General features: G+C 36.2%; 1 protein-coding gene across 34 annotated transcripts in view; it reads left to right on the forward strand.

The window, feature by feature from the left end:
- The window catches only part of ERC1 (ELKS/RAB6-interacting/CAST family member 1), a 545,178-nt gene that overhangs the window by 33,944 nt on the left and 486,832 nt on the right, over nucleotides 1-24,402 (forward strand). For all 34 annotated transcript variants that reach the window (XR_012017870.1, XR_012017872.1, XR_012017874.1 and 31 more), the window contains exon 2: nucleotides 627-1,447. Coding sequence is in view for 21 of the 34 variants with exons in the window: in XM_072799507.1 (XP_072655608.1) it covers nucleotides 779-1,447 (669 nt within the window). In the remaining 13 variants the exon portion in view is untranslated. The remainder of the gene's footprint in view (nucleotides 1-626; nucleotides 1,448-24,402) is intronic.

Here is a 24,402-nt window from a genome sequence, read left to right on the forward strand (position 1 = left end):
ACTTATCTTGGTATTTAGGGAACAGCTTCCTTCTTTGTTCTTGTGTTACAAATTGTTTACGTTATTCTTATACCTTAACTCTTCTATTTGAATTTTAGGGTCAGCTTGTTGGATTATTTGGAGAATCCTGTAGGGATTTTCTTTAGGATATGAAGTATTTCATGCTTGCACCTTTTTGTTAGATTTGTACTTAAAGTGTTTTTATGATTTTGTTGCTATATGTGAGTAAAAAATTGTGTCTTCTAATTGTGTTACTAATGTATAGGAAGATACTGGTATTTATGTATTTATTTTATATCTAACCGATTTGTAGAATCCTGTTATTTTTAATAACTGTGAGTGATCCTGGGTTTTCCAGTTAGAAAATCTTAGGTTCAAACATAGAGTTTTATCCTTTTATTGTTAGTCTTTATACCTCTTATTTCTTTTTTTCCATTTGTGTGGCATGGTTTCAGTATTTAGTTTTGAGACATGCAAAATACTGTTAAAATGATGTTTAAAGTGAAATGTGCTGTAGACAGATTTTGAATGCATGAATAAATAGATGACAGGGAGATCTTTCTTATGTGGGGGTAATGAAAAATTTTCTGAGAGGGAGGATTTAATGTGTGATCTTTTCATTACAGATATGGTGTTAGGCATTTCTTCAAGACTGAACAGCTGGAGACCTGTTATTTCTGAGTAGCCTTAAGCAGACTTACAGCCATTGAGAAACCTCACGGAATTTCGTACTTTGCTTTCTGCTTTACAACTTGGCACCGAAGTTCATCTTGCAACCATGTATGGAAGTGCTCGCTCAGTTGGGAAGGTGGAACCAAGCAACCAGAGCCCTGGGCGTTCACCTAGGCTTCCTCGTTCCCCTCGCTTGGGTCATCGTCGAACCAATAGTACAGGAGGGAGTTCTGGAAGCAGTGTTGGTGGTGGCGGTGGAAAAACCCTTTCAATGGAGAATATCCAATCCTTAAATGCTGCTTATGCTACATCTGGACCTATGTATCTAAGTGACCATGAAAATGTGGGTTCAGAAACCCCTAAAAGCACCATGACGCTTGGGCGTTCTGGGGGACGTCTGCCGTATGGTGTCAGGATGACTGCTATGGGCAGTAGCCCCAATATAGCTAGCAGTGGGGTAGCTAGTGACACCATAGCATTTGGAGAGCATCACCTCCCTCCTGTGAGTATGGCATCCACTGTTCCTCACTCTCTTCGTCAGGCAAGAGATAATACAATCATGGATCTGCAGACACAGCTGAAAGAAGTGTTAAGAGAAAATGATCTCTTGCGGAAGGATGTGGAAGTAAAGGAGAGCAAATTAAGTTCTTCAATGAATAGCATCAAGACTTTCTGGAGCCCAGAGCTGAAGAAAGAACGAGCCCTGAGAAAAGATGAAGCTTCCAAAATCACTATTTGGAAGGAACAGTATAGAGTGGTGCAGGAGGAAAACCAGGTTAGTGTTATATGTATGCTTACCTTTTTTGACTGAAATCGTGTGTATGAATGAAATGAGCTATTCTCTTTCTTTTCTTCCTTAGGTTTTCTTCTTCTTGGTTCATTTATCTTTTTCCTATTTATCTGACTATTTTCTGTCCTTTTCTTAACCTTTTTTGCCCGGTGCTGTAGTTTTTTTCTGGTTGCCATGTCTCTTTGCTCGCTGTTCTTGCTTGCTTTCCTGCTTGCATTTCCCTGCTTCTCTTTCTCTTCCTGTCTTTTCTTTAACCCTGTATTACCTTTCTCCAGTTCTCGAGAGAGTATAATTTTGCCATGTGCTCTAAGATGCGTTAACAGAATTACTCAGGCTACATATCTTAAGTGTGAGGGATAGGAATAAGATTTACCATGGTGCTTACTTTGGTACCACATACTAACTTACAGTGGAAGAAAGGCAATTTGGTAGATTGATTGCTTCTAGAAAATAAATGAGGTAACTAGGCATTATACTTAGGGCTTTGCAGTTTGAGAGCTAAATGCTATTTTATTAGATATATGAGACATTTTTTTTTTTTTCCTCTCCCAAGTTATAGTTGATGTTTTGGCCACTGTCATGTCACATTGAGTAACATGACTCCAGAGATGTGAACAAATCCTATTCATGCTTCCAGCAATTAAAAAATACATTTTTAAAGATTTTATTTATTTATTTGAGAGAGATAGCAAGCATGAACACAGGGGAGGGGCAGAGGGAGAGGGAGAAACAGACTCCCCACTGAGCAGGGAGCCGAATGCTGCTAGATCCCAGGACCCTGGGATCATGACCTGAGCTGAAGGCAGATGCTAAACCAACTGAGAACCCAGGCACCCCAGCAACTAAAATCTTAATCATACTTTTTATTTGAGACTTTTACAAATTTTCTTAAACTTACGAGTTTGAATTATTTGCCTCCTTAAAAAATTCTACTCTTAAAGAAAAATTTTAAAGTAGCTACCTTATTAATATTATACTTTGTTTTGGAGTTTGGTTAATAAAAATTATGAAGAAAGTAATAAACTTACTTGGATTTCTTTAGCATTCTTGAATAATGCTAAGAAAGAAGGAGTTAGAAGTGATGTCTTTGGTGAAGTAAATCTAAGATTTGTTGATTGTTTTACCATTCTATTAACTAACACTTAATTCAGGCATTCATGTCTACTGTTTTGGTTACTTGAAGAAGATTGCTAGTTATATTGTTTTGTATGTTAAAGCCCCAGACTTAATTTTCTAGTAGTAAAAATAGCTTCTTTTCTCTGATCATAAAAATAATACTGAAAAACATAGATATGAAATCAAAATTTGCTCTAGATCCTCCCATATATGGTAACTTTGCTATTCCATGGTTAACATTTTGTTGTTTCTCCCTAATGAACATCTCTGTGCATACACACAGATATAATTTATACAAAGGAATATTATAGGTATTATATTGTGATCTTTTTAATTTTTATTTATTTATTTTTATTATCTTTTGTAGCTAACACATCTGCTGTATATTAAAGCCCTATGTCTGAATCATTATTTTAATGCCTATTTACTATTCTCTGAACTACTTAATTTAACATCACAGAGTTAAAAATCTTCAAATTTACTTGATAGTACAATATGAATTAAAAACTAAATATTAGGGATCCCTGGGTGGCGCAGCGGTTTGGCGCCTGCCTTTGGCCCAGGGCTGATCCTGGAGACCCGGGATCGAATCCCACGTCGGGCTCCCAGTGCATGGAGCCTGCTTCTCCCTCTGCCTGTGTCTCAGCGCCTCTCTCTCTCTCTCTGACTATCATAAATAAATAAAAATTAAAAAAAAAAAAACAAAAAAAAACCCAAAAACTAAATATTGGAGCACCTGGGTGGGTCAGTTGGTTAAGAATCCAACTCTTGGTTTCAGCTCAGGCTATGATCTAAGGGTTGTGGGATCAGGTCTAGCATGGGTCTCCACACTCAGTGCAGAGTCTGCTTAAGATTGTCTCTCCCTCTCCCTCTGCACCTCCTCTCTCTCAAATAAATAAATCTTTAAAAAAATGCCTAAATGTTTAATTCTTTTGAATCAGAGATTTCAAAATAATTAGAAATTATGATAATTTTCTCTTCTCAGATATATTATAGCCTCATACTACTTTGCATTTACTTTTTAACCAGCAATTAAATATAATCTGTTATTACACAGACTTGGAATGTCTTATTAGTATAGTTAAATCTCTAAGTCTCTTAGAGATTAAAAAAGAAGAAATGTCCTTTAAAAGGTATTCCTTAGGAAGTTTTTGGGATTTAATCTTTAAGACTTTAAAAACAAAAATGTGAAAAGAAAGAGAAAAACTAAAATAGACCCCAGTGTTAGATCTTAAAAGTAAGGACGAGGCTCCTAAATGTTGGTTCTGATACATTTATTTAAAATATAGATTTCCAGGTCTCACTTTATAAATGTTTGGAGATGGAGTCCAGCTTCCCTGGTGGTTCTGAGATAAGCCAATTTTGGGATCTTTAGAATGTGGTACATCTAATTCTTAAACCAGTGTATTGCTCATCTGCCGTAGGGAATTCATGATGATTCTTTGAGCTCAGTTGTGACAGAAGGGAAAACAAAGCACGGTTGGCTCAGCGCTTCTCAACCTTTTTTCTGCCTACTGCACTTCAGGATAGTGACAGACTCCTGTACATAATGATTGTTAACTGTGACAGTGACCCTTGGTAGAAGGAATGTATGTTTAGGAAAAAGTGTTTAAAATCTTAGATATGTTTAAACAAAAAAGCCCATCCTGGTGATTTTGGTATCTCCTCACCTTGAAATCATGGATGTATAGATAAAATATTCAGATGACATATGACATGGGGTGGGGGAGAGAATGTGTTTTCCTCAGTTCACAGTTTTGTTCTCAGAAGGTGAAGTACAACACCAAAAGTTTATCATTCCTGGATACATTCTGAAAGTTTTTACAATTGGTGTTGAATTGTAAATTTCAAGACAGAAAAAAAGAATTTGCTTTATTTAGTCTTGTGGTAAGGTATCAATGTAGCATAATGTCTTTTTTTTTTTTTTTTTTTTTTTAGCATAATGTCTTAAAGATTGTATCTGGGGGCACCTGGGTGGCTCAGTGGTTGAGCATCTGCCCTTGGTTCAGGTCATGATCCTGGGGTCCTGGGATCGAGGTTCGCATCAGGCTCCCCACAGTGAGTCTGCTTCTCCTTCTGCCTGTGTCTCTGCCCTCTCTCTCTTTCTGTTTCTCATAAATAAGTAAGTAAGTAAGTAAGTAAATAAATAAATAAATAAATAAATAAATAAAATCTTTAAAAAAATCATTATGTATCTGTATGTCAAGAATATTAGGTTATTTATTTATTTATTTAAAGATTTTATTTATTTATTCATGAGAGACACAGAGAGAGGCAGAGACACAGGCAGAGGGAGAAGCAGGTTACATGCAGGGAGCCTGATGTGGGACTCGATCCCAAGACCCCAGGATCACTGGGCCGAAGGCCGCGCTAAACTGCTGAGCCACCCAGGCTGCCCAATATTAGGTTTTTTAATTTGTAAAAATCAGATTGATAAATTGGAGTACATACTGATGGTGTTTCAGTGCTCAAATATGAGGTACTTTGTATATGTATTTAGACAGGCATTAACATAGTACGTCGTACTTAAATATTATTCAGTCTCAAATTATTGTTAATAAAAATCAATGGCTGAGCTATAACTTCTTGTGATAAATATTGTGTAAAGATTACACATGAGTAAACAATTCCCTTTAAAGTTTCTACCTTTCAAGAGTATATTGACACTACATTTGTGTGTGTATAAATGTAATATGTATAAATATAAGCTTATATATAATTTAAAGTGGATTTTGGTAGAAGTTGAATTAAGACTACTAGATTTACATTGAATTAGCTGGCCTCTAGTATACCTTTCTCTTTTTTTTTTTTTTTTGTATACCTTTCTGATGATACTGAAAATATGCCTTTCACAAAGATGATTTTTATTATCAAGCAACTTGGAAATGTCCATTTTAACAAGGAAAAAATTACTGATATATGTCTTTATTTTCAAATAATTGAGGCAGCTAATTGTGCCTATATTGCGAAAGCTATATGGATAAAAAGCAATGACAATATCCTTTGTAATTATCAAACTACATTTAAAGGCAAAGTATTTGAATCTTCTGTAAAGAGTGAGGTGAGGAGTCAGCACTGAAGTCCAATGGAAGTGAAATAGTCCACAGGCGTGTGATGCCAAAAAAAACCACATGCACTGAAGGAGGGTGAACACAGCCTTATCTAGATTCCGCCCCTTGCCCTAATTAAGCACCAGTGCTGGCAGGAATATATTCTTCCTGCACCCACTATAATTACCACACAATCCTAAAATTGTGTAACTTTGGTCCAAAAAGCATAGGGTGCAATTTTAAAGTAAAGTGAGACACTGCAATGAGATACTGAGAGGACTGAGAATGCTAATTAATAGATTATAGTGAGCCAACAGTGGGCCCTAATTAAACTCTGCATTCATTATACCCTCCAGAGCCCTCAGAGGTCAGACATTTTCCACTTTACAAAGAAGATTGGTTTAATAGGATTTACAGTAATTAAATAGATTTCCCCATTCCAGTTTGAGACTGGGGATTTAGATGCATTCTAAATGTTTGATCTGATTGGGCCACAGAGGTCTGTTCTAGAATCATATCAAACGTAAAAACACATTTGCTTAGAATTGCCAATGTGTATGGTTCATTATTATAGAGTCCTTTTAAAAAAATTGTTTCTAAAATAAATACCCAGCTGTTTTTATGTCTCAATACTCCTTTTTGTTATTGAACTTTCAAATACTAATGGTTGGAGATATGGAACGATACATGTTTTACCAGGAAAGACCTTTTCTTTTTCTCTTCTTAAATTGAAAATGAGGAAGGTTTTTAGTGTACGGTTTGGTAAGAATAAAAGTCCAGCTGTGAGCTTGTTTGAATTGCAAAGCTATGGCTTTGGATGATTTCTGTTTTATTTTATTCTAACCAACACTTAACAAGATACTGTCATACTTTTTTTTTTTTTTTTTGATATATGCTTTGTTATATTTTTATATGTTGAGTTTAGTTGGAAGCTTAATTTAAACAATAACAGTTCTAAAGCACTTTCATTGGGATTTTGTGTGGTCAAAATCCAGTATTGTAGTGTGGCAAGTGAGTTTAATGTTTTGTGTATTTTTTTGTTTTTAGAGTCTGATTTTATTCAGGATTTTGGAGCATTTTTTTTTTTTAAAGATTTTATTTATTTATTCATGAAAGACACACACACACACAGAGGCAGAGACACAGTCAGAGGGAGAAGCAGGCTTCATGCAGAGAGCCCGATGTGGGACTCCATCCCAGGACTCCAGGACCACACCCTGAGCTGAAGGCAGGCGCTAAACCGCTGAGCCATCTAGGGATCCCCTTATTCAGGATTTTGATTTTTGAATTTTGATTTTGTTTAGGGATCAAGAGAATTTCCAAGTTCAGAAATAAAAAAAGATAAATTTATAAAAATCTTTGTCATTTGTTCTGTTAGGACACTGGTGGCTATTAACATTTTTACAGTTTTAGGTTGTATCTTCATTTGTCATATGGTGAAAGCTATCATTCTTTGAATTTAAGTAAGCTTTATCATGAGGTTGCTAATTGTTTTACTGTTATTTAAGTCTGATATTAAAATCTGGAATCTATGTCTTGGACTGTTTTAACTTTTCTTTTTGATAATTCTGTTTTAACATAGAAATAATAGATTATGAATAATAAAGCAGAGTATGGTAGATAAATCAATATCCTAATTTATTTTACAGATAGATGTGATCTTTTTAGGTGTTTCAGAAATGGGATGTGTTAAAGGAACTATCAGAATGTCCTGAGAAATATAAAGTCAGATCTAAAATAGATATGTTCCTTTTGGTGAGTTAACAATCATTTTGAGAAGGAAATTTGTTCATGTTTGTCTTCTACAAATTTAAGCTACCTATCCATTGGACTTTGTCACATACAGAGGTAATGTAGGTGGGTATGAGAAATTGGCTGCTTGTAGAGTTGGTAAATTTGCTTCAGTTGGAATGTAGTGGAATGCTATGAAAAATTATTCATTGAATCTAATAAAAAATGTGCAAATATCTGACAGGGCTTATTTGTGAGGAAATAAGGATTTGCCAGAGGATTGCAGCTTCTTCCCTCCACTCTCCCTTCTTGCATTTCACACTGTAGTCTAGTGTGTGATTTCATCTCAGTGACAGAATAGTTTTTAGAGATTTGCTAATTTACAGCAGCTTTGCAGATAGTAGCTTAAATATGAGTTGGGAAACCCAGTTTTTATTTTATTGTGCAAGGAAACCAGAAAATGAACTTAGTTTTTGGTTCTATTAAGGGAGGACAGAGTTGCATTTCACTTTTTAAAATCGTATGCTCCTAGAACTTGACATCATGTTATGGGTGCCCAGGGAGGGAGGGGGTGGCTAGAAACCATGCTTCATAAGGAGTGGTTGAGGGAACTAAAGAAGAGGAGACTTGTGACATTTTAGTTATACTCTGTATTTGATGGGCAGCCATATAGAAGGAAGTTTTTTTTTCTTTTTCATTATTTTTTTTGGGGAAAGGCCAATGCTAGAAAAATGAGTGCAGAAAATAGGGTTACAGATTTTGGCTCCATGGAGGAAATATACTGTATTTTCTAACAAAGCTATATCCATTTGATGAAAGAGTCAGTTCCAGAAAGTAATGCTTGATCATCACTAGAATTGGTTACGGGGAGGCCAGAATGCCTCTGGTATGGGTGTTCTAAATCTTTTAGCTTTTCAGAATGTTGGAAATGGTGTGGAGTAAAGTGGAACTTTTGTAGAGAACCATTTGGGGAGTTGTCCCCCCCTTCCACTCCCTTTTTCCCTGCCCTCCCTTGCTTCCTCTCTCTCTTCTTGACAGCTTTATCTAGATATAATTCAGTTCATCCTTTAAGAGTAATTTTTTATTTCTTAGTCTGGAATTTATTTGAAGAAGAATTTGAATAGTAGGAAGTTGCCCTAGGGATTTCTTGAACAAGGAAATGAATGACATAATAAAAAATACTATTTAGGAACAGCTTTTTTTTTTTATTTTTTTATTTTTTTTTTAAAGATTTTATTTATTTATTCATGAGAGACACAGAGATAGAGAGAGGCAGAGACACAGGCAGAGGGAGAAGCAGGCTCCATGCAGGGAGCCCGACGTGGGACTCGATCCCGGGACTCCTGGATCACGCCCTGGGCCGAAGGCAGGTGCCAAACCACTGAGCCACCCAGGCATCCCAGGAACAGCTTTTATTGCTCTCAGCAGAATGGGTCGAGCAAGGAAGGGGGGAAAGCAATTGACTTTGTGTCAATTGGAAGAAGAAGGCTTGGGTTAATGTGGGTAATAGGAATGAAGAGGATGGTGCACAATCATGAGATATTTTCAAAGAAATATTTGAATATAGACTATGATATCAAGAGAGAATACTGTGATGAACCATGGTAATGAGATAGGGGAAATGTTTTGGTCATTGATGGAGAGTGGAAGTGGAACTAGAATGCATAAGTATTGGAAATAAGAGACTAATGATTGTGACCTTAGTAACATGCACATAGATGTATGCTTGTTAACGTTGGTAAATTCACAGGTCTAGTTAGTTCAGTATCCCACCTACATGTCTCTGCTTATGGGAGTAAGGACTGGAGAAGGAGAGAGAAGCCATTAAATGGTACATGTTTTGTGTGTATTTTCTCACCTGTTTTTGTGTTTTAGCCATCTTTGTTGTGGTATATATCTTTTTTTTTTTTTAAATTTATTTATTTATTTATGATAGTCACACACACAGAGAGAGAGAGAGGCAGAGACACAGGCAGAGGGAGAAGCAGGCTCCATGCACCGGGATCCCGACGTGGGATTTGATCCTGGTCTCCAGGATCACGCCCTGGGCCAAAGGCAGGCGCCAAACCGCTGCGCCACCCAGGGATCCCTCTTTTTTTTTTTTTTTTTTAAGATCTTATTTATTTATTCATGAGAGACAGAGAGAGAGAGAGAGAGGCAGAGACATAGGCAGAGGGAGAAGCAGGCTCCATGCAGGAAGCCCAATGTGGGACTCGATCCCAGGACTCCAGGATCACGCTCTGAGCAAAAGGCAGGTGCTAAACCACTGAGCTGCTGTTGTGGTATACATCTTTGAAGTCAGACAGCTTGAGTCTCTCAATTCCTGAAAGTCACTATTCATTAAAAAAGGGTAATAATGGTTTATATTTTTGTGATAAATGAACTTTGATAATAGATGTCTTTTGTTTTATTTTAGTTAACAAGTTCATTGAAGATCATCATGTACCTTTGCATGATGAATTTGGAGTGAATTTGTCAAAAACACATTGCAGAAAATGTGCTTTCAGTAAGGAAATGATTAGCTTTGTATTAAAAATGTTCTGTTCTTCCTTATGGACAAGATTAGAAGTACTTTTTTGAGCTGTATTTTTCTTTTTCTCTGTTGCCATATGTATCTCTCAAAATACTAGTTTTTCTTCCTGGAGTTTGGAAGTTTTTAACACAGATCTGTTCCTTTATTTTTTTTCATATTATTATCAATAATGCTTATTGGAACTACATCCCTTTCTCTTTGTTCTGGCAGTCTTTCCTATCTGATAAGCTCATGGTAAATTCTGTTACATTTTGACAATTGATGGAGAATAGTGGGGGCATCCCTGGGTGGCTCAGCGGTTTGGCGCCTGCCTTTGGTCCAGGGTGTGATCCTGGAGTCCCGGGATCACGTTCCCACATCAGGCTCCATGCATGGAGCCTGCTTCTCCCTCTGCCTGTGTCTCTGCCTCTCTCTCTCAGTCTGTGTCTCTCATGAATAAATAAATAAAATATTAAAAAAAAAAGAGAGAATAATGGGTTGAAGTGATACCTGTGTAGCTTCATTTTATCTGTGGAGACCTTGTGGGCTGAGAAGGTGAGAAATAGTTCAACTTCGATGGCATACTGTACCATCCTTTAACAGTGTGGTGGCTTATATACTTCCAGAGATTGTGATACTCAGAGACCTATTTTACTTTGAAATCACCCTGGGATAACTCTTCTAGTCTTTGGTGAGCCCTCAGGCACTTGTGTGATTCCCTTTAGCAGCAATTCTCAGTTTTTTTTGCCTTAGGATGTTGTACACTTGTAAAAATTGTTGATCCCAAAGCAGCTTTTGTTTATGTGGGCTTCAATATTTGTTATATTAGAGGCTAAAATAAAAATTTAAAACAATTTATTAATATATTTAATAATAAACCCATTAAATATTAACAAAAATAACATTTTAAATGGAAAATAGTTTTAAGTCTCATGTCTGGCTTAATAGAAGACAGCTGATTATCATAATTGCTGCTTTCAATGATCTATTGCAGTTTTTTGTTTTGGATGAAATATTTGAAGAAAATCAGGCCTCAAGTAAATATGTAGTTGCAAAAAGCAGGAGTGTTTTTTTTTAAGCTTTTTTTTTTTTTTTTTTAAGATTTTATTTATTTATTCATGAGAGACAGAGAGAGAGAGAGAGGCAGAGACATAGGCAAAGGGAGAAGCAAGCTCCATGAAGGGAGCCCGATGTGGGACTTGATCCCGGGACTCCAGCATCATGCCCTGGGCCCAAGGCAGGTGCTAAACCACTGAGCCACCCAGGTATCCCCAAAGCAGGAGTGTTTTAAAAGCCTCTTTAGATAATCAATCATGGATATATTTTGAAACCATACCCAGATTTTTTTTTGACATTTCATTGAGGTATGTTTTATATGCTATAAGACTCATTGATGAACTGTACATACAGTTCAATGATTTGTTTTTTTTAGTAAATTTACTGAGGTGTGCAATCATAACCATAATATTTTTAGAACATTTTAATTAGCAAATGGTAGATTCAATGTGGAATCTGAAATATTACCAATGAGTTTTCCATAATTTTTTACATTAAAATGAATTGGTCTGTCTTGTACTTTGAGCAGATCTTTTACATGTAGAGGATGTACATGAATACATATGCTTTCTCCAACGTTTGTAACATTGTGTATTGGTCTTTTGGAAAGTATTTTGGTTGGTTGAAGTATGCATATCTTCCAAATGTTGCCGTATTTCATTAGACAAATTTTTAAAATTTGCATTCATTAATATTAATTCATAGCTCATCAGAAAAGTCTTTTAAGTTTTGGTAGTCTATCAAGCTCACCAGATAGGAGATACAGATTTTCCAAAATTCTGATTTTTTTTTCCTTGAAAATACAAGTTTTATCATTGGCAGGAAGTATTGTCTGTTATGGTTTTTGAAGTAACATGTTTTGTTAATTTTTGAGAAAAATGTAGTTATACATGAATTTGAGTAATCATAGGTTATCAGTTCAATCTTTTAAATTAAAATGAGATAATCATTGAGATAATCATTGAATTTCAATATGCAGCAAAAGTGTTTTATGCCTCTTTGAAAATGTTGCTTGAGCAGAGACCTGAGTGATGTGACTAGGGTAATATATTCCAGGCAGAAGGGACTAACAGTCCAAAATCCTTAGGATCTTTTGACTATGATAAGACGTTGTCACTAAGGGTCTTAACTAGATTATTCTTTAGCTAATAATGTTCCTCTTCTCCTGTCTATTTGGTATTATAATAAGATGTTATAGTCTTTGACATCAACAAGGCTTTTGCTTCTTTACCGTGATTTAGGAGGGTATACTATTTCTTCAGTAATGGGAAAACACTGGCTTAAACCTAATAGGCCAAAATTTAGCCCAATGTTAAATAAAAGGAGAAAGCTTCACTGTTGTAGAAAGCCAAAACAGTACTTTTATTTTCTAAGATCTTATTTATTTATTTATAGGCAGCACTAGTGGAGGGAGGGGCAGTTATAGAGAGGGAGAATCTCAAGCAAACTCCATGGTGAGTGTGGAGTCCAAGGCGGAACTTGATCTCATGATCTTGAGGTCACAACCTGAGCTGAAATCCAGAGTCAGACACTCAACCGACTGAGCCACCCAGATGCCCCAAAAGTATTTTTTTAAAGTTTTGGAGTGAGATTATCTATGCACATTGAATAAAAAATCCTGCTTTGAGGTCTATTGATAATGTTTTTTTTTCTTTTTTGATAATGTTTTTTGATTGTGTATCAGATATCAGATATTAACTGATTAGAGAGGCCACCCTTTTCCTGGCAAGCTATGAAAGGGTTCATCTATTATTAATTACTAGCTTTAATGTTTATTATTTATTATTTATTATTTATTTTTGATAACAAATATTGAGTACCTTCTTTTAATCATTATTTTTTTCTGGTGAACTGCCCTAAGTAGAAATAAAGCTGAAAACAATGTGAAAACGTTACAAGGTAGTAACTTGTATCCTTGAGTTTTTGGACTCCTGAATTAACATTAAAATTAAAGTAATTTTAGTGATTTAGAGAATATGTGCAAAGAATACATACATTTTCTCTTGGATTTTTTGAACAGTCTTATTTTGTAGGGCAAAATGGATATGGAGATACTAGACTCCTATAAATATATAATAACCCTTAGAAAAGGCATCAGTGAAAGCAAGAGCAACAATGTGAAAAGACCAAAAGAACCAGTACTTTTTTTTCTTGTTTGTTGATAGCATGTATTTCTGTCCTAGAGTTTCCTTGGGAGGCTTTTAAATAGCCAGTAGTTACAGTTGTCTAACTAGTATTCTTATTGAGTGTTTTGTAGTAAGAATTCCACTTTGTCTCGTCAATTACTCAGTTTTTACTGTGAAGAAATTAAAAAAAAGAAAGGATATATTGATCTATTTTGATTGCTTTTGTGTTCTCACTAATACTTAATTTTGTTCTCCCACTCTCTGGGAGCTGTTTAAAATAACCATATCCATAGCCCTAAAAGAAGGAGGACTTAAATTTTTCAAGAATCATATGCTCTAAAAATATCTTTTTTTTTTTTTTAAACCAGCAAAAGAAGGGTTTATTTGGGAATAGCAGAGAATTGCAATCTGGGACTGGCAGGGTATGGCAAAAACCATAGACAAGTCCCCCAAATTATCTCATTAGCAGTGCTTGAGCACTATAATTCATTGCCTTGAAAAAGAAGAGAGCAAATCATCTAGAATATCTTGACATTAGGAATCTATATTATCATTGCTTAACTATTAGAAAGCATGGTAAAATTCTGAAAGAGAGAGCTCAGTTTTAAAGACTAAGAATATTGGCAGGGAATGCATATTAATCAGTCTCATGGAAAATTTTATGTAACTTTTATGCAGTTAAATATATTTTTAAAACATTTTAATTCTGATGTATTTAACATACAATGTTATATTAGTTTCAGGTGTGCAATATAGTGAACCAACAGTTCCACATATTACTCAGTGCTTGTCAAGATAAATGTACTCTATCCTCTTCACCTAGTTCACCCGTCCCCCCACCCATCTTCCCTCTGGTAAACCATCAGTTCTCTGTAAAGAGTCTGTTTCTTGGCTCCTCTCTCTTTCCTCCTCTCTCTCCTTACTCTCTCTTTCTTTTTAAAAGAGAAAGAGGGGATCCCTGGGTGGCTCAGTGATTTAGCGCCTGCCTTTGGCCCAGGGCATGATCCTGGAGTCCCGGGATCGAGTCCCACATCAGGCTTTCTGCGTGGAGCCTGCTTCTCCCTCTGCCTGTGTCTCTGCCTCTCTCTCTCTCCGTGTCTCTCATGAATGAATAAATAAAATCTTTAATAAAAAATAAAAGAAAAAAAGTGTGTGTGTGTGTCATTGCTGTTGTTGGTCTGAGATAATCGTATTAAAATGAAAGCAAAACTGCTTTGATTATCTGTTCACAGATAAATATTTGTTTAAGTATGGTATTTAAAAAATGTTCTTACATTGTTGCATCATGTGTGTTTACATTATAAACTTATTGGGAGCAAAGTGAAGGGATAGTTGTATAGGACTGAAAATCTGAGATATTGGAAGAATATATTCAGAAAAATTCTTAATTTTGATTATCTTTCATAGATTTGATAACCTGAATAATTAGTAAATTATTCTTGCCACGTAGCTCTTCTTAATGGACACAGGAATGTAATAATAGGTGCAAGATTCTTAGGAGAGAAGCGTGCCTTAATGAGTACTTCTAGTCTTTTCCTGTAATTTCCTGGGGTACATTTCTTTTTTTTTTTTTTTTGTATTTTTTTTATTGGAGTTTGATTTGCCAACATATAGCACCCAGCGCTCATCCTGTCAAGTGCCCCCCATCACCCAGTCACCCCATTCCCCCCGCCCACCTCCCCTTTCACTATTCCTTGTTCATTTCCCAGAGTTAGGAGTCTCTCATGTTCTGTCACCCTCTCTGATATTTCCATCATTTTCTCTCCTTTCCTGGAGTACATTTCTTGGTTCTCTATGAAAGCATGTTATCCATGCTGCAGAGCATTTTCAACAGATGAAACAAATAAAAGAAAATCTATGTATATGATGGCAGATAAATTCCAGATTTTCTCGGTATATCTGATGACAGGTACTAATTTTCAAGGTGAAGTGCATTGTTTCTCATTTATTGGGAAGTTGTGCTAACAATATTGGTTGCTAGAAGAGCTTAGAGGCAGAAGGTATTTTTTGGATTTCGGGTAGAGAGTGCTTAGGGTTGCTAGTTAACTTGCAATGTTTAGGATGGCCCTGAGTATTTAAAGGTTCTCCCATGTTCCATGATTTTCACATGTCTTGCTGGAAATTTGTGTAGGTAAGATATCTGTGTATAAGATCCTAACTACGTAAATATGCATAAGTACAATAGCATTTTTTGAATGGCTTCAATATATGCTGAGTTTTGTAGCAGTGGGAATGCTGTGTAAATTGATGGAAGATTGGATTTTGTTTAGAGCCTTACCAAGTCACTTTAATAGCAGCATTGCTTATTGGATGCAACCCATTTATTCAGCCCCTATCTGGGAGTGCATGTGTCTTTGGGTGTAGCTGTGCCATAGCATTTACATATGCACACACACATATATTTAGCATATTCACACACATTTTATTACATAATCTTCTTTTTAAAAAAATAGACCATTACAGTAGGTTTTTGATTACATCTGAGGGTAGGCTTATTATCTGTGAACTTCATTTCAGAATAGTAAAGGGCACATTACAAAATATTTGTTATAAAAAGGGGAGGGGTGGTTTTGAGTCTGATGAGTTTGAAATCACTGACGTAGTGGATACTGAATTTTTTTTTAAAAGGGAGACTTGGGTTCTCGTTTTGGTCCTGGCCTTGCTAATCAGTAACAGGTGTGTGATCATGAGCACATTGTTCAATCTTTGAACCCAGGCTTTTCATCTATAAAACCCAGAATGTTGGACAAGGTGGTCTTTGGAGATTCCTTCTAAAATGATCTGATTTGGAACACTTGGGTGGCTCAGCAGTTACCTGGGTGGCTCAGCGGTTGAGTGTCTGTCTGCCTTTGGCTAAGGGCGTGATACTGGAGTCCCAGGATTGAGTCCCATATCAGGCTCCTTGTGTGGAGCCTGTTTCTCCCTCTACCTGTGTCTCTGCCCCTCCCCCGCCATGAATAAATAAATAAAATCTTAAAAAAAATGATCTGATTTTAGTTTTGTCAGTTATTCTAATGGAGTTCTCTAGTAGTCTCTTCACCTTGATTATAATGCCCTAATTACTGATTCATATAATCAAGTTAGCACTTCTAGGAATGAGAAATTCTTGACTGTTGTTCTTTCTAAGGTAGATAGCACAAAATCTTTAGTGTATGTGCTGCCGAAGTGAGCACAGACAGCACAAAATCGATGTTTGTATATAAAGAGCAGAGAGCTTTCATGTGAGTTTTGTCACTTGTCAATTTGGGAAGATGCTGTTATTTATGGTTGTTGTGATAGTAAATGAAATTAAAGGAGATCATAGGCATAAAATTATGGACAAGGCTACTTGACATAATAGGTATGCACTACAAGATGTTAATTGAGTCAAATATTTCGTAAATGCAGATAATATTGTATAACATTTTTTGAAGTATGCAATGTACCTTGTAATCTGCTCTGAGAAGGAAAACAGGAGCATGGGATCTATATAGTTTTTCTGGAAAGTGGGTCACAATGGATAATAAGTTTCATTTGGATAACTAATCACTACCAGTGTAGCCTTAATATTCCTGAAGGAGTTACCAGGAACTTTGAGTAGTGTAATTAGCTCTCAGAATTTTCAGTTACAGTCATATCCATTATTTAACATTTATATTTCCACAATGACTCATCCATGAATTATAGAGTGCTTTCCCAAAAGGAATGTAATATTGCTGGAAATAATTTTTTCACTGCTCTATTTTCTTTCTGTGGCAAGGAGTTCCTGGCTGGTTAGTTGGACCTAAAACTCTCCGCAAATAATTTAAACTATGTACCTTTGTATGAAGAAGCCTTAACCTTCACAAGGCAGTGGAGATTTCTTAAAAACAGGCAACACAGAATGCTTACTTCTTCATTATGTTTATTTTAAACTATTAATTTCTGTGCTTTATGTGTTTTTTTAAGCTGAAATATTACATAAGTAAATGTCACTAAAAAGGATGCTTTGCTCACATTATTTACTCCACTGAGCTTCAAAATGTAGCATTAAATTGTTTTGCAGGGGCTGGGAATGATTAGGGTGGTTGGAGGAGTGTTAGTGAAGGGTAGGGCCATAGTAAAGGTTGATTTTTGACTTGTGGTTCACTTTACCTTCATATTTGGGAAGTTGCTTTCTGTGTGTGTTTTTTTTTTTTTTTTTTAATTTTAGGTAAATGCATAGGCAGGAAATGTAATGCAGATAAAACAGCCAGTGCTTTCTGTAGAGGCAATTGAATTTGTCCGGGTGTTTACTTGTTTGTGAATTTTTCCATGTGTGGTTTTTGCCTGCTCTGTAGTTGCTGTTCGTAGTAGGGAGATAAGAGTCAGTGTTGGAAGAATTACAGTTTTGGTGGTTTTTCTTCCTCTTACCCATTCCATTCATAATTTGACGCTAATAAGTTTGAATAAATGTTTATTATAAGAGTTATCTGGAATTTAAACCTAAGTCTTAACTGCCCGGGTTAAGGGGCACGTCACAGTCCTTGACAGCTACTGCCACCTCTTTTTCTTGTGACAGATGGCTACCCCTCCTGGTTGTAATCAACTGATTTTTTTCAAAGAATGAATACCATGTGTTCTCCATTTTGGCTGTGATTGTCTTCTGCCCACTCATTGGCTTCAGAGGAATTTGAAATTGGATGTACTTGCTGCTGGTATTTATGGCAGGAAGTTAATACAACCGCGACTCTCTTTGCCAGGTGTTCATTTATTAGAAGAATTGTAGCTTCCTAAAATTAAACATTATTTCTTTGTCATACCAAGAGTAAAGTCGGAAAAAACAGTAAAGTGAATTTGATTACTTTTTTTTCGAATATGCTTTTTACTTGATGATACATAGTAAATATTTTTTGGTGGCATATTTATTACAAAAATAGGTTTTTAAACCTGAATTTCACATACTCAAAGATTTATGGTGTATGAGATTGCTGTCTGTACAAGATACTGAATAGATTTAATTTACTGAGTATAGTAAATATAATCTTGAAAGGGATTTATATCATAGAGACTCCAAAAACAATTGAAATTGTTTGTGGTGTATGGTATTGAAATATGAAAGCATATTCAAATATAGGTGAATATGCTTTGTGGTACATGTGGGCACTAATATCTGTTCATTTTAACTTTCTTGCTCAGTATCTTCTTTATTGGTGGATATAAATGATATCATTGTAGGCACTGAAGAAAGTTGTAAGTCTAAATCTGAACTAGTTTAGTTCTGTAAAAATTCTATTCATATTTGGATGTATGGTGTTTGCCTTTAAAACTAGATTAAACAAATAGATTAAATAAATAGAAGGTATTTCTTGACAAAAAAGAACTACAAACAAATACTTGCATATTACTCTTATTAGTGTTGGAATATGGGATTTCTCTCCTCTGAAGTCACTATTCTCTCAAGAGTCTCCTGTATTTGGCTAAGTGCATCTAGCGTAGTAATGGTAAAAGTATTGCCCACCCATGGCCGACAGCATCTAAATCTATCTTGTTAATCTTTTCTAGCTCAGTGGTTTTCAATCTTGGTTGTGTGTTAGTATTACCTGAGGAGCTTATAAAAAAAGAAAAAGATGCCTACTCTTCCTCATCCAATTTAATTTCTGATTTAATTGGGGCTGGAGTGTGGCCGCCATGTGGAGATTTTTAAAAGTTCCCTGGATAATTCCAGTGTTTGGTTAAGATTGAGGAACTCTTGGGATGCCTAGGTGGCTCAGCGGTTGAGTGTCTGCCTTTGGCTCAGGGCGTGATCCTGGAGTCCCAGGATCGAGTCCCACATCGGGCTTCCAGAAAGGAGCCTGCCTCTCCTTCTGTGTCTCTGCCTCTCTTTCTCTGTGTCTCTCATGAATAAATAAATAAAATCTTTTTTTTTTTTTTTTAAAGATTGAGAAACTGGTTACTATTAACGGGTAAGAGTCAGTACTTGAACTGAAATCTATTTTTCAATCCTCTGTCTAGTGAGGTGGTTTATAAACATGGCATAATCTATGAACATTTAAAAACAATTTTCAATTTGAAGGGGTACAGAGAATGTTTGTTGTTGGAAATTGAGAGTACAAATATAACCTGAGGATGATTAACTGGTGCCAATATTTTGTGATATTTTAAAAGAATTAGCTTCACAGGATAGTTGGAAAGGTGAATGAGCGTGGAACAAAAGGTGGTCATATAGGAGTGGGAATACTCAGAGCAAGCATGGGGCTCTTGTAAGGAAGATGAGAAGGGTGAAAAGGAGTAAAGTAAGAATGAGCTCTGGCTTCTGGAGACTTGTAATTAGGGAGGATGGACTGAGAAGACAGGATGGAATCTAAGTCTTGAAGTAGGAAGTAGAAACTGTACTTCTTTCTCACTAGGCAGGTGTAGCTGGGGCTCACCCTTCTAAGAAACCAGGAAGTGATGCTAGTGAAATAAATGGAATGAAAGGGCTCTTTTTTTACATCCAGACTTGTTCTCTGCCCTGTGGCAAAAGGCCGAACAACCTATTATTGGAGCATTTCTCAAGCTTTCGTGAATAAGAATCACCTTAACATTTATAGGTGCTGCTTCCAGCCTTCATGGTTTAGGACTGCTGGGGTAGGGCTCAAAATCTGTATTTTTATTAAGCACCTTGGTCAGAGTTACCAGATGTTTTTGTTTGTTTACTGTTGTCTTCACAATGTTTGCCTTATTTCTTGTACTGTTCGTAATTATTTAAAAAAAAATTTAAAAATTGACATTAAAAAATGGAATCTTACTAGAAGTCCTTACTGACACCCATGGAAAACATATCTCTTGCAATTAACAAAAAACTGTATAAGAGAATACATAGCTATTTAAAAAGGTTTCATATATGTATATTATCACTGAAGATTATCTTGAATATAATTTTGATTATCTCTCTAGTGATTCTGATACAGTAGTTTTCTCATTATACTCGGAAATATAGCAAATAGAGACAAGAACTTTCATTTAGACTGAGTGGTTTTCAGCTCTGATTGCACACTAAAGTTGCCCAGGGTGCTTTTAAGATACTTTTGGCCGGTCCCCGTCCCCCCAAAATCTGATTTAATTGGTATGGGATAGGAACTGGTCATCAGTTTTTAAAAACATTCCCTTAGGTAATTGTAATATATATTTTGGGCTGAGAATTTAGAGATTAAAAAAATACAATGTAAATAGACTAAGAAGTAAATTCATGAGTGCTAAATATATCTGGGTAGAATTAGAAAAATAAGGAAGACAGTGGCCACGTAGGGGTCTGTCAGGAAGGAGGTCAAAGAAGGTAAAGCACCAACACTCTTTATCCTTATTATCTCCTCTGCCTCAACCTGCTTCTCCTGTTTTCTGTTCTTGAAGAATGATTAAGATTTTTTAATCTAGTCAGGTAGTCAAACTTGAGTATGCATCAGAATACATGGGGAGGGTTTGTTAAAGCACAAATTGTTGGGACTTACCCTCATAATTTCTAATTGAGTAGGCTGGGTTGAGGACCAAGATTTTTGTACCAACAGTTTCCCAGGTGATACTTATATTGCTGATCCATCTGGTCTAGAAACCTAGAACATTAAACTTAGATTTATTTTTTTCTCTAAATATCCAGAAAACTTAAAAAATGATAAACATAAACCCTTGTTTCCATTACCTAGAATTACCAATGTTAATGTGTGGAGAAATATTCATTATGAATTCATATTCACGTTTTGGTCGTTTTAGGAAATAGGTATCCTATTTCACACTTTTGAGTACAAGGAATAAAACATGTTAACTTTTCTGGGTTTAAGATCAGTGATCTTTAGGTTAAACTATATTTTTCCATTTAAATAATTTCTTATTCAAATAGTTCACAGAATTAATAAGCTGTATTTATTTACACGCTAGAAACTTGGGAGGAGAAAGAGTAAGCTGTTATGTGTGGTGGTATAAACAGTTTGACAGTGTGGTGAAAACATAGGAACTTAGAACCTGAAGGAATAACTACATCATTTGTTCGGTTTTAAAACAGCATGTTCTCCCTGTGGATAACTGACATTCTGTACAAACATATGGGTTGAGGGGGTAAGAGTACTGACGGATATAATTTATTTAATTAACACTGAATTCATAATCAGTGCCATCAACTTGATTCTGCAACAGTTGAGGTAGTTTTGATTGCCTAGCTTTTTGTCATGCTTTAAATAGTTGCTTCATTTTAGTACAGATCTCTCCAGCCAATTTAGTTTTGGAGATAGGCATGATGCTATTTTTATATTCTTCTGAAGGACATTATTAATCACTTCTATGTATTTTTAAAAAAATCTTGGAGCTGATGTCAGGATTCCCTGAACTCGCTAGACTCTGAATTTTCCTCACCATTTAAAAAATTTAAATTTAAAATTAAACTTTTTTAGGGGGGTTGGTAGGGGCAGAGGGAGAGAGAGTGCCAAAACCAAGAGTCAGACGCTTAAACCAACTGACCCACCCAGGTGCCTCTCACCACTTTTTGAAGTGAAGATTTTATGATGCATGGCTTTATAAAGTATGGACTTACTGTCTGATGAAAATCCTTGTATTGCTTCAGTTTGTCTTCCTCTTTCCATCCTTTTCTTCTTCCTTTCCTCTCATCCATGCATCTGTCTCTCCATTCATTCTTCATATCATAGTATTTCCTGTAATTATTGTCTTGGTACACTTGTTTCTTTCTTTTTAGACTCTTCTGTTTGCTTTCCTTCTGGGAGTATTTGTTCCCTCTTGCTAGAATTTTTTTTTTTTTAAGATTTTATTTATTCATGACAGACACACAGAGAGGCAGAGACATAGGTAGAGGGAGAAATAGGCTACCTGTGGGGAGCCTGATGTGGGACTTGATCCCAGGACCCGGGGATCATGACCTGAGCTGAAGGCAGACACTCAACTACTGAGCCATGCAGGCATCCCTCCCGTGTATCATCAGTCACAAGTAGACCTTAGGAAGATAACCCTTTCCATTTTTTCTTTTAACAAGGAAGCCAGCTTATATTTGCAGTTCACATAGTAAGGATGTACAAGCAGTGGAAGATGGATAAATGCAGAGACCATACAAATTATTGAGATGTTTTCTCCAGTTTTCATTCAGTCTGGGGATTTTCTTTCTCCTCTTTGGAAACTGTCCTTCCTTCCTTCCTTCCTTCCTTCCTTCCTTCCTTCCTTCCTTCCTTCCTCCCTCCCTCCCTCCCTCCCTCCCTCCCTCCCTCCCTTCCTCTCTCCCTCCATTTTCCTTTCCTTTCGTTTTCTTCCTTCCTTCCTTTCTACTCCCTCCCTCTCTTTCCTTCCTTTGCAAATGGGAGCATGGTCTTTAAGGCAGCCTTGACTTTTTTTTTTTTTTTAAGATTCTATTTATTTATTCATGAGAGACACACAGATTGAGAGAGAGAGAGAGGGGGAGAGAGAGAGAGGGAGAGAGGGAGAGACACAGGCAGAGGAAGAAGCAGGCTCCATGCAGGAAGCCCGACATGTGACTTGATTCTGGGTCTCCAGTATCAGGCCCTGGGCTGAAGGCGACATGTGACTTGATTCTGGGTCTCCAGTATCAGGCCCTGCCTGGGCTGAAGGCGGCGCAAAACTGCTAAGCCACCCAGACAGCCCCCAGCCTTGACTTTCTAGTTAGTATTTGATTGTCTTTCAAATGTTTGCAGTAATTAGAACCAACATGTCAAAGCACACTACCTATGTTATTTCTGATGTTGGGTCTTCTAGATTCAGAGAAAAATAGGTTATTGTTTTTTTCTTAACTGAATTTCTCATATTTATGGGTAAGGATCTGAAAATTCACAAAATACATTATTTTGCATATTATATGCTATAAAGAATCAAGTATTCAAAGTTTGAACTATCACAACTTTAGGATCACGAGAATTAGCCAAACTTTGAAATCTAAGGCCAATCATTAGCTGACTGCCCTCCTTGTAGGGGGCTTCTCTAAACCAGATGATTTTTCAGGACCTGGGCATACTATGTGGTATGATGAACATCACAAAACAATTGCAGTTGGTTAGGAATAGCACGTTCTAAACCCTTTAGGATTTTCGTTTTTGCCTGTCATTCATGTGTCACTGGGATTCTTGCCCCCTTTTAAAAATAATTCACTTAGTTTGTACTTTGCCTGTTTGTATATTTACCTGACCTTAGATGATACAGTCAAAGTTCAGCATTTAGGCAAGTGGGTGGCAAAGTTAACTGTTTCTCTGGTATGTCACTATGCATTGTCTGGGATGGAATGCTTTGTGGGTCTCCTGTGGTTTCCTAATGAGAGAAAGCTGGTCCAGTTGCATTCACTGTCACAAGACGACCTTTGTTTCTGCATATTCTCTATTTCAACATAGCATTGTCTAACTAGTCTGTCAATAAATATTTATTGAGTGCCTACTGTAAATGCCCAGTAATATGCTGGGTGCTTTGAGTGATTAAGAAAAGGGGCGGGGGGAGAAAGAGGAACAGACGTGCTTGTGAGGAGTTTAAAACCATGTTGTCATGATGTATATATGCTCTGTGGCTTCATAAAGATGAATTTCAGAAATGGTAGAATTCTAGAGTGTTTTGGCTTAGACTAGCTTCAAGATTTGAATTATTCATAAGAGTAAACTGTTTCCTCACTAAGGTGCATACAACTTGTTCATGTAAGTGGAATATTATTTAATGTTAAGAATTTCTTTAAATTTGGTGTTTATAGATTTTTAAAAAATCATTATTTCTTAAAATATATAGTGTACTTACCACAATTTCAAGCTTTAAAAAAGTTATTGAAGTAGAAAGATATTCATATGGTATATATACTATGGTCAAGTTTTTGGAGGAAGTATAGAGTTCTAATATAGTGTTAAAAGCACACAAACTATATGGAGTCAGGATGCTGGGTGGTTCTTATGAAGATGACTTAGGGCTGGTTACTTTTCTTCTTTGTGTCTTGGTTTCCTCATTTGTAAAATGAAAATAATAATTGTGCATCATGGGGAATTACGTGAGATTTATATAAATTAAAAATATATAGAGCATTTAAAATATGAAGTGGCGCTAATTAAATTAAATGTTAGCTGTTTTATTTTTTAAGATTTTATTTATTTATTTATGAGAGACACACACAGAGAGACAGAGACAAAGGCAGAAAGAGAAGTAGATTCCCTGCAGGGGAGCCTGATGTGGGACTCATCCCAGGACCCCAGGATCACTACCTGAGCCAAAGGCAGCCACTCAACCACTGAGCCACCCAGGTGCCCCTATTTTTATTATAATCACTTTGAAGGGTGAAATTCAACATAGGAAAAAATGTTTTGAAGGGTACTCAGCAGGGCATTTTCAGCAATTTTCTCAGATGAGTAGGATTATGGATTTTTTTCTTTTTGTTTGTAATTCCTTTTGTTCTCT

Source organism: Canis lupus, chromosome 25 (assembly GCF_048164855.1).
Source record: "Canis lupus baileyi chromosome 25, mCanLup2.hap1, whole genome shotgun sequence".
NCBI classification, from domain to species: Eukaryota; Metazoa; Chordata; class Mammalia; order Carnivora; family Canidae; genus Canis; species Canis lupus.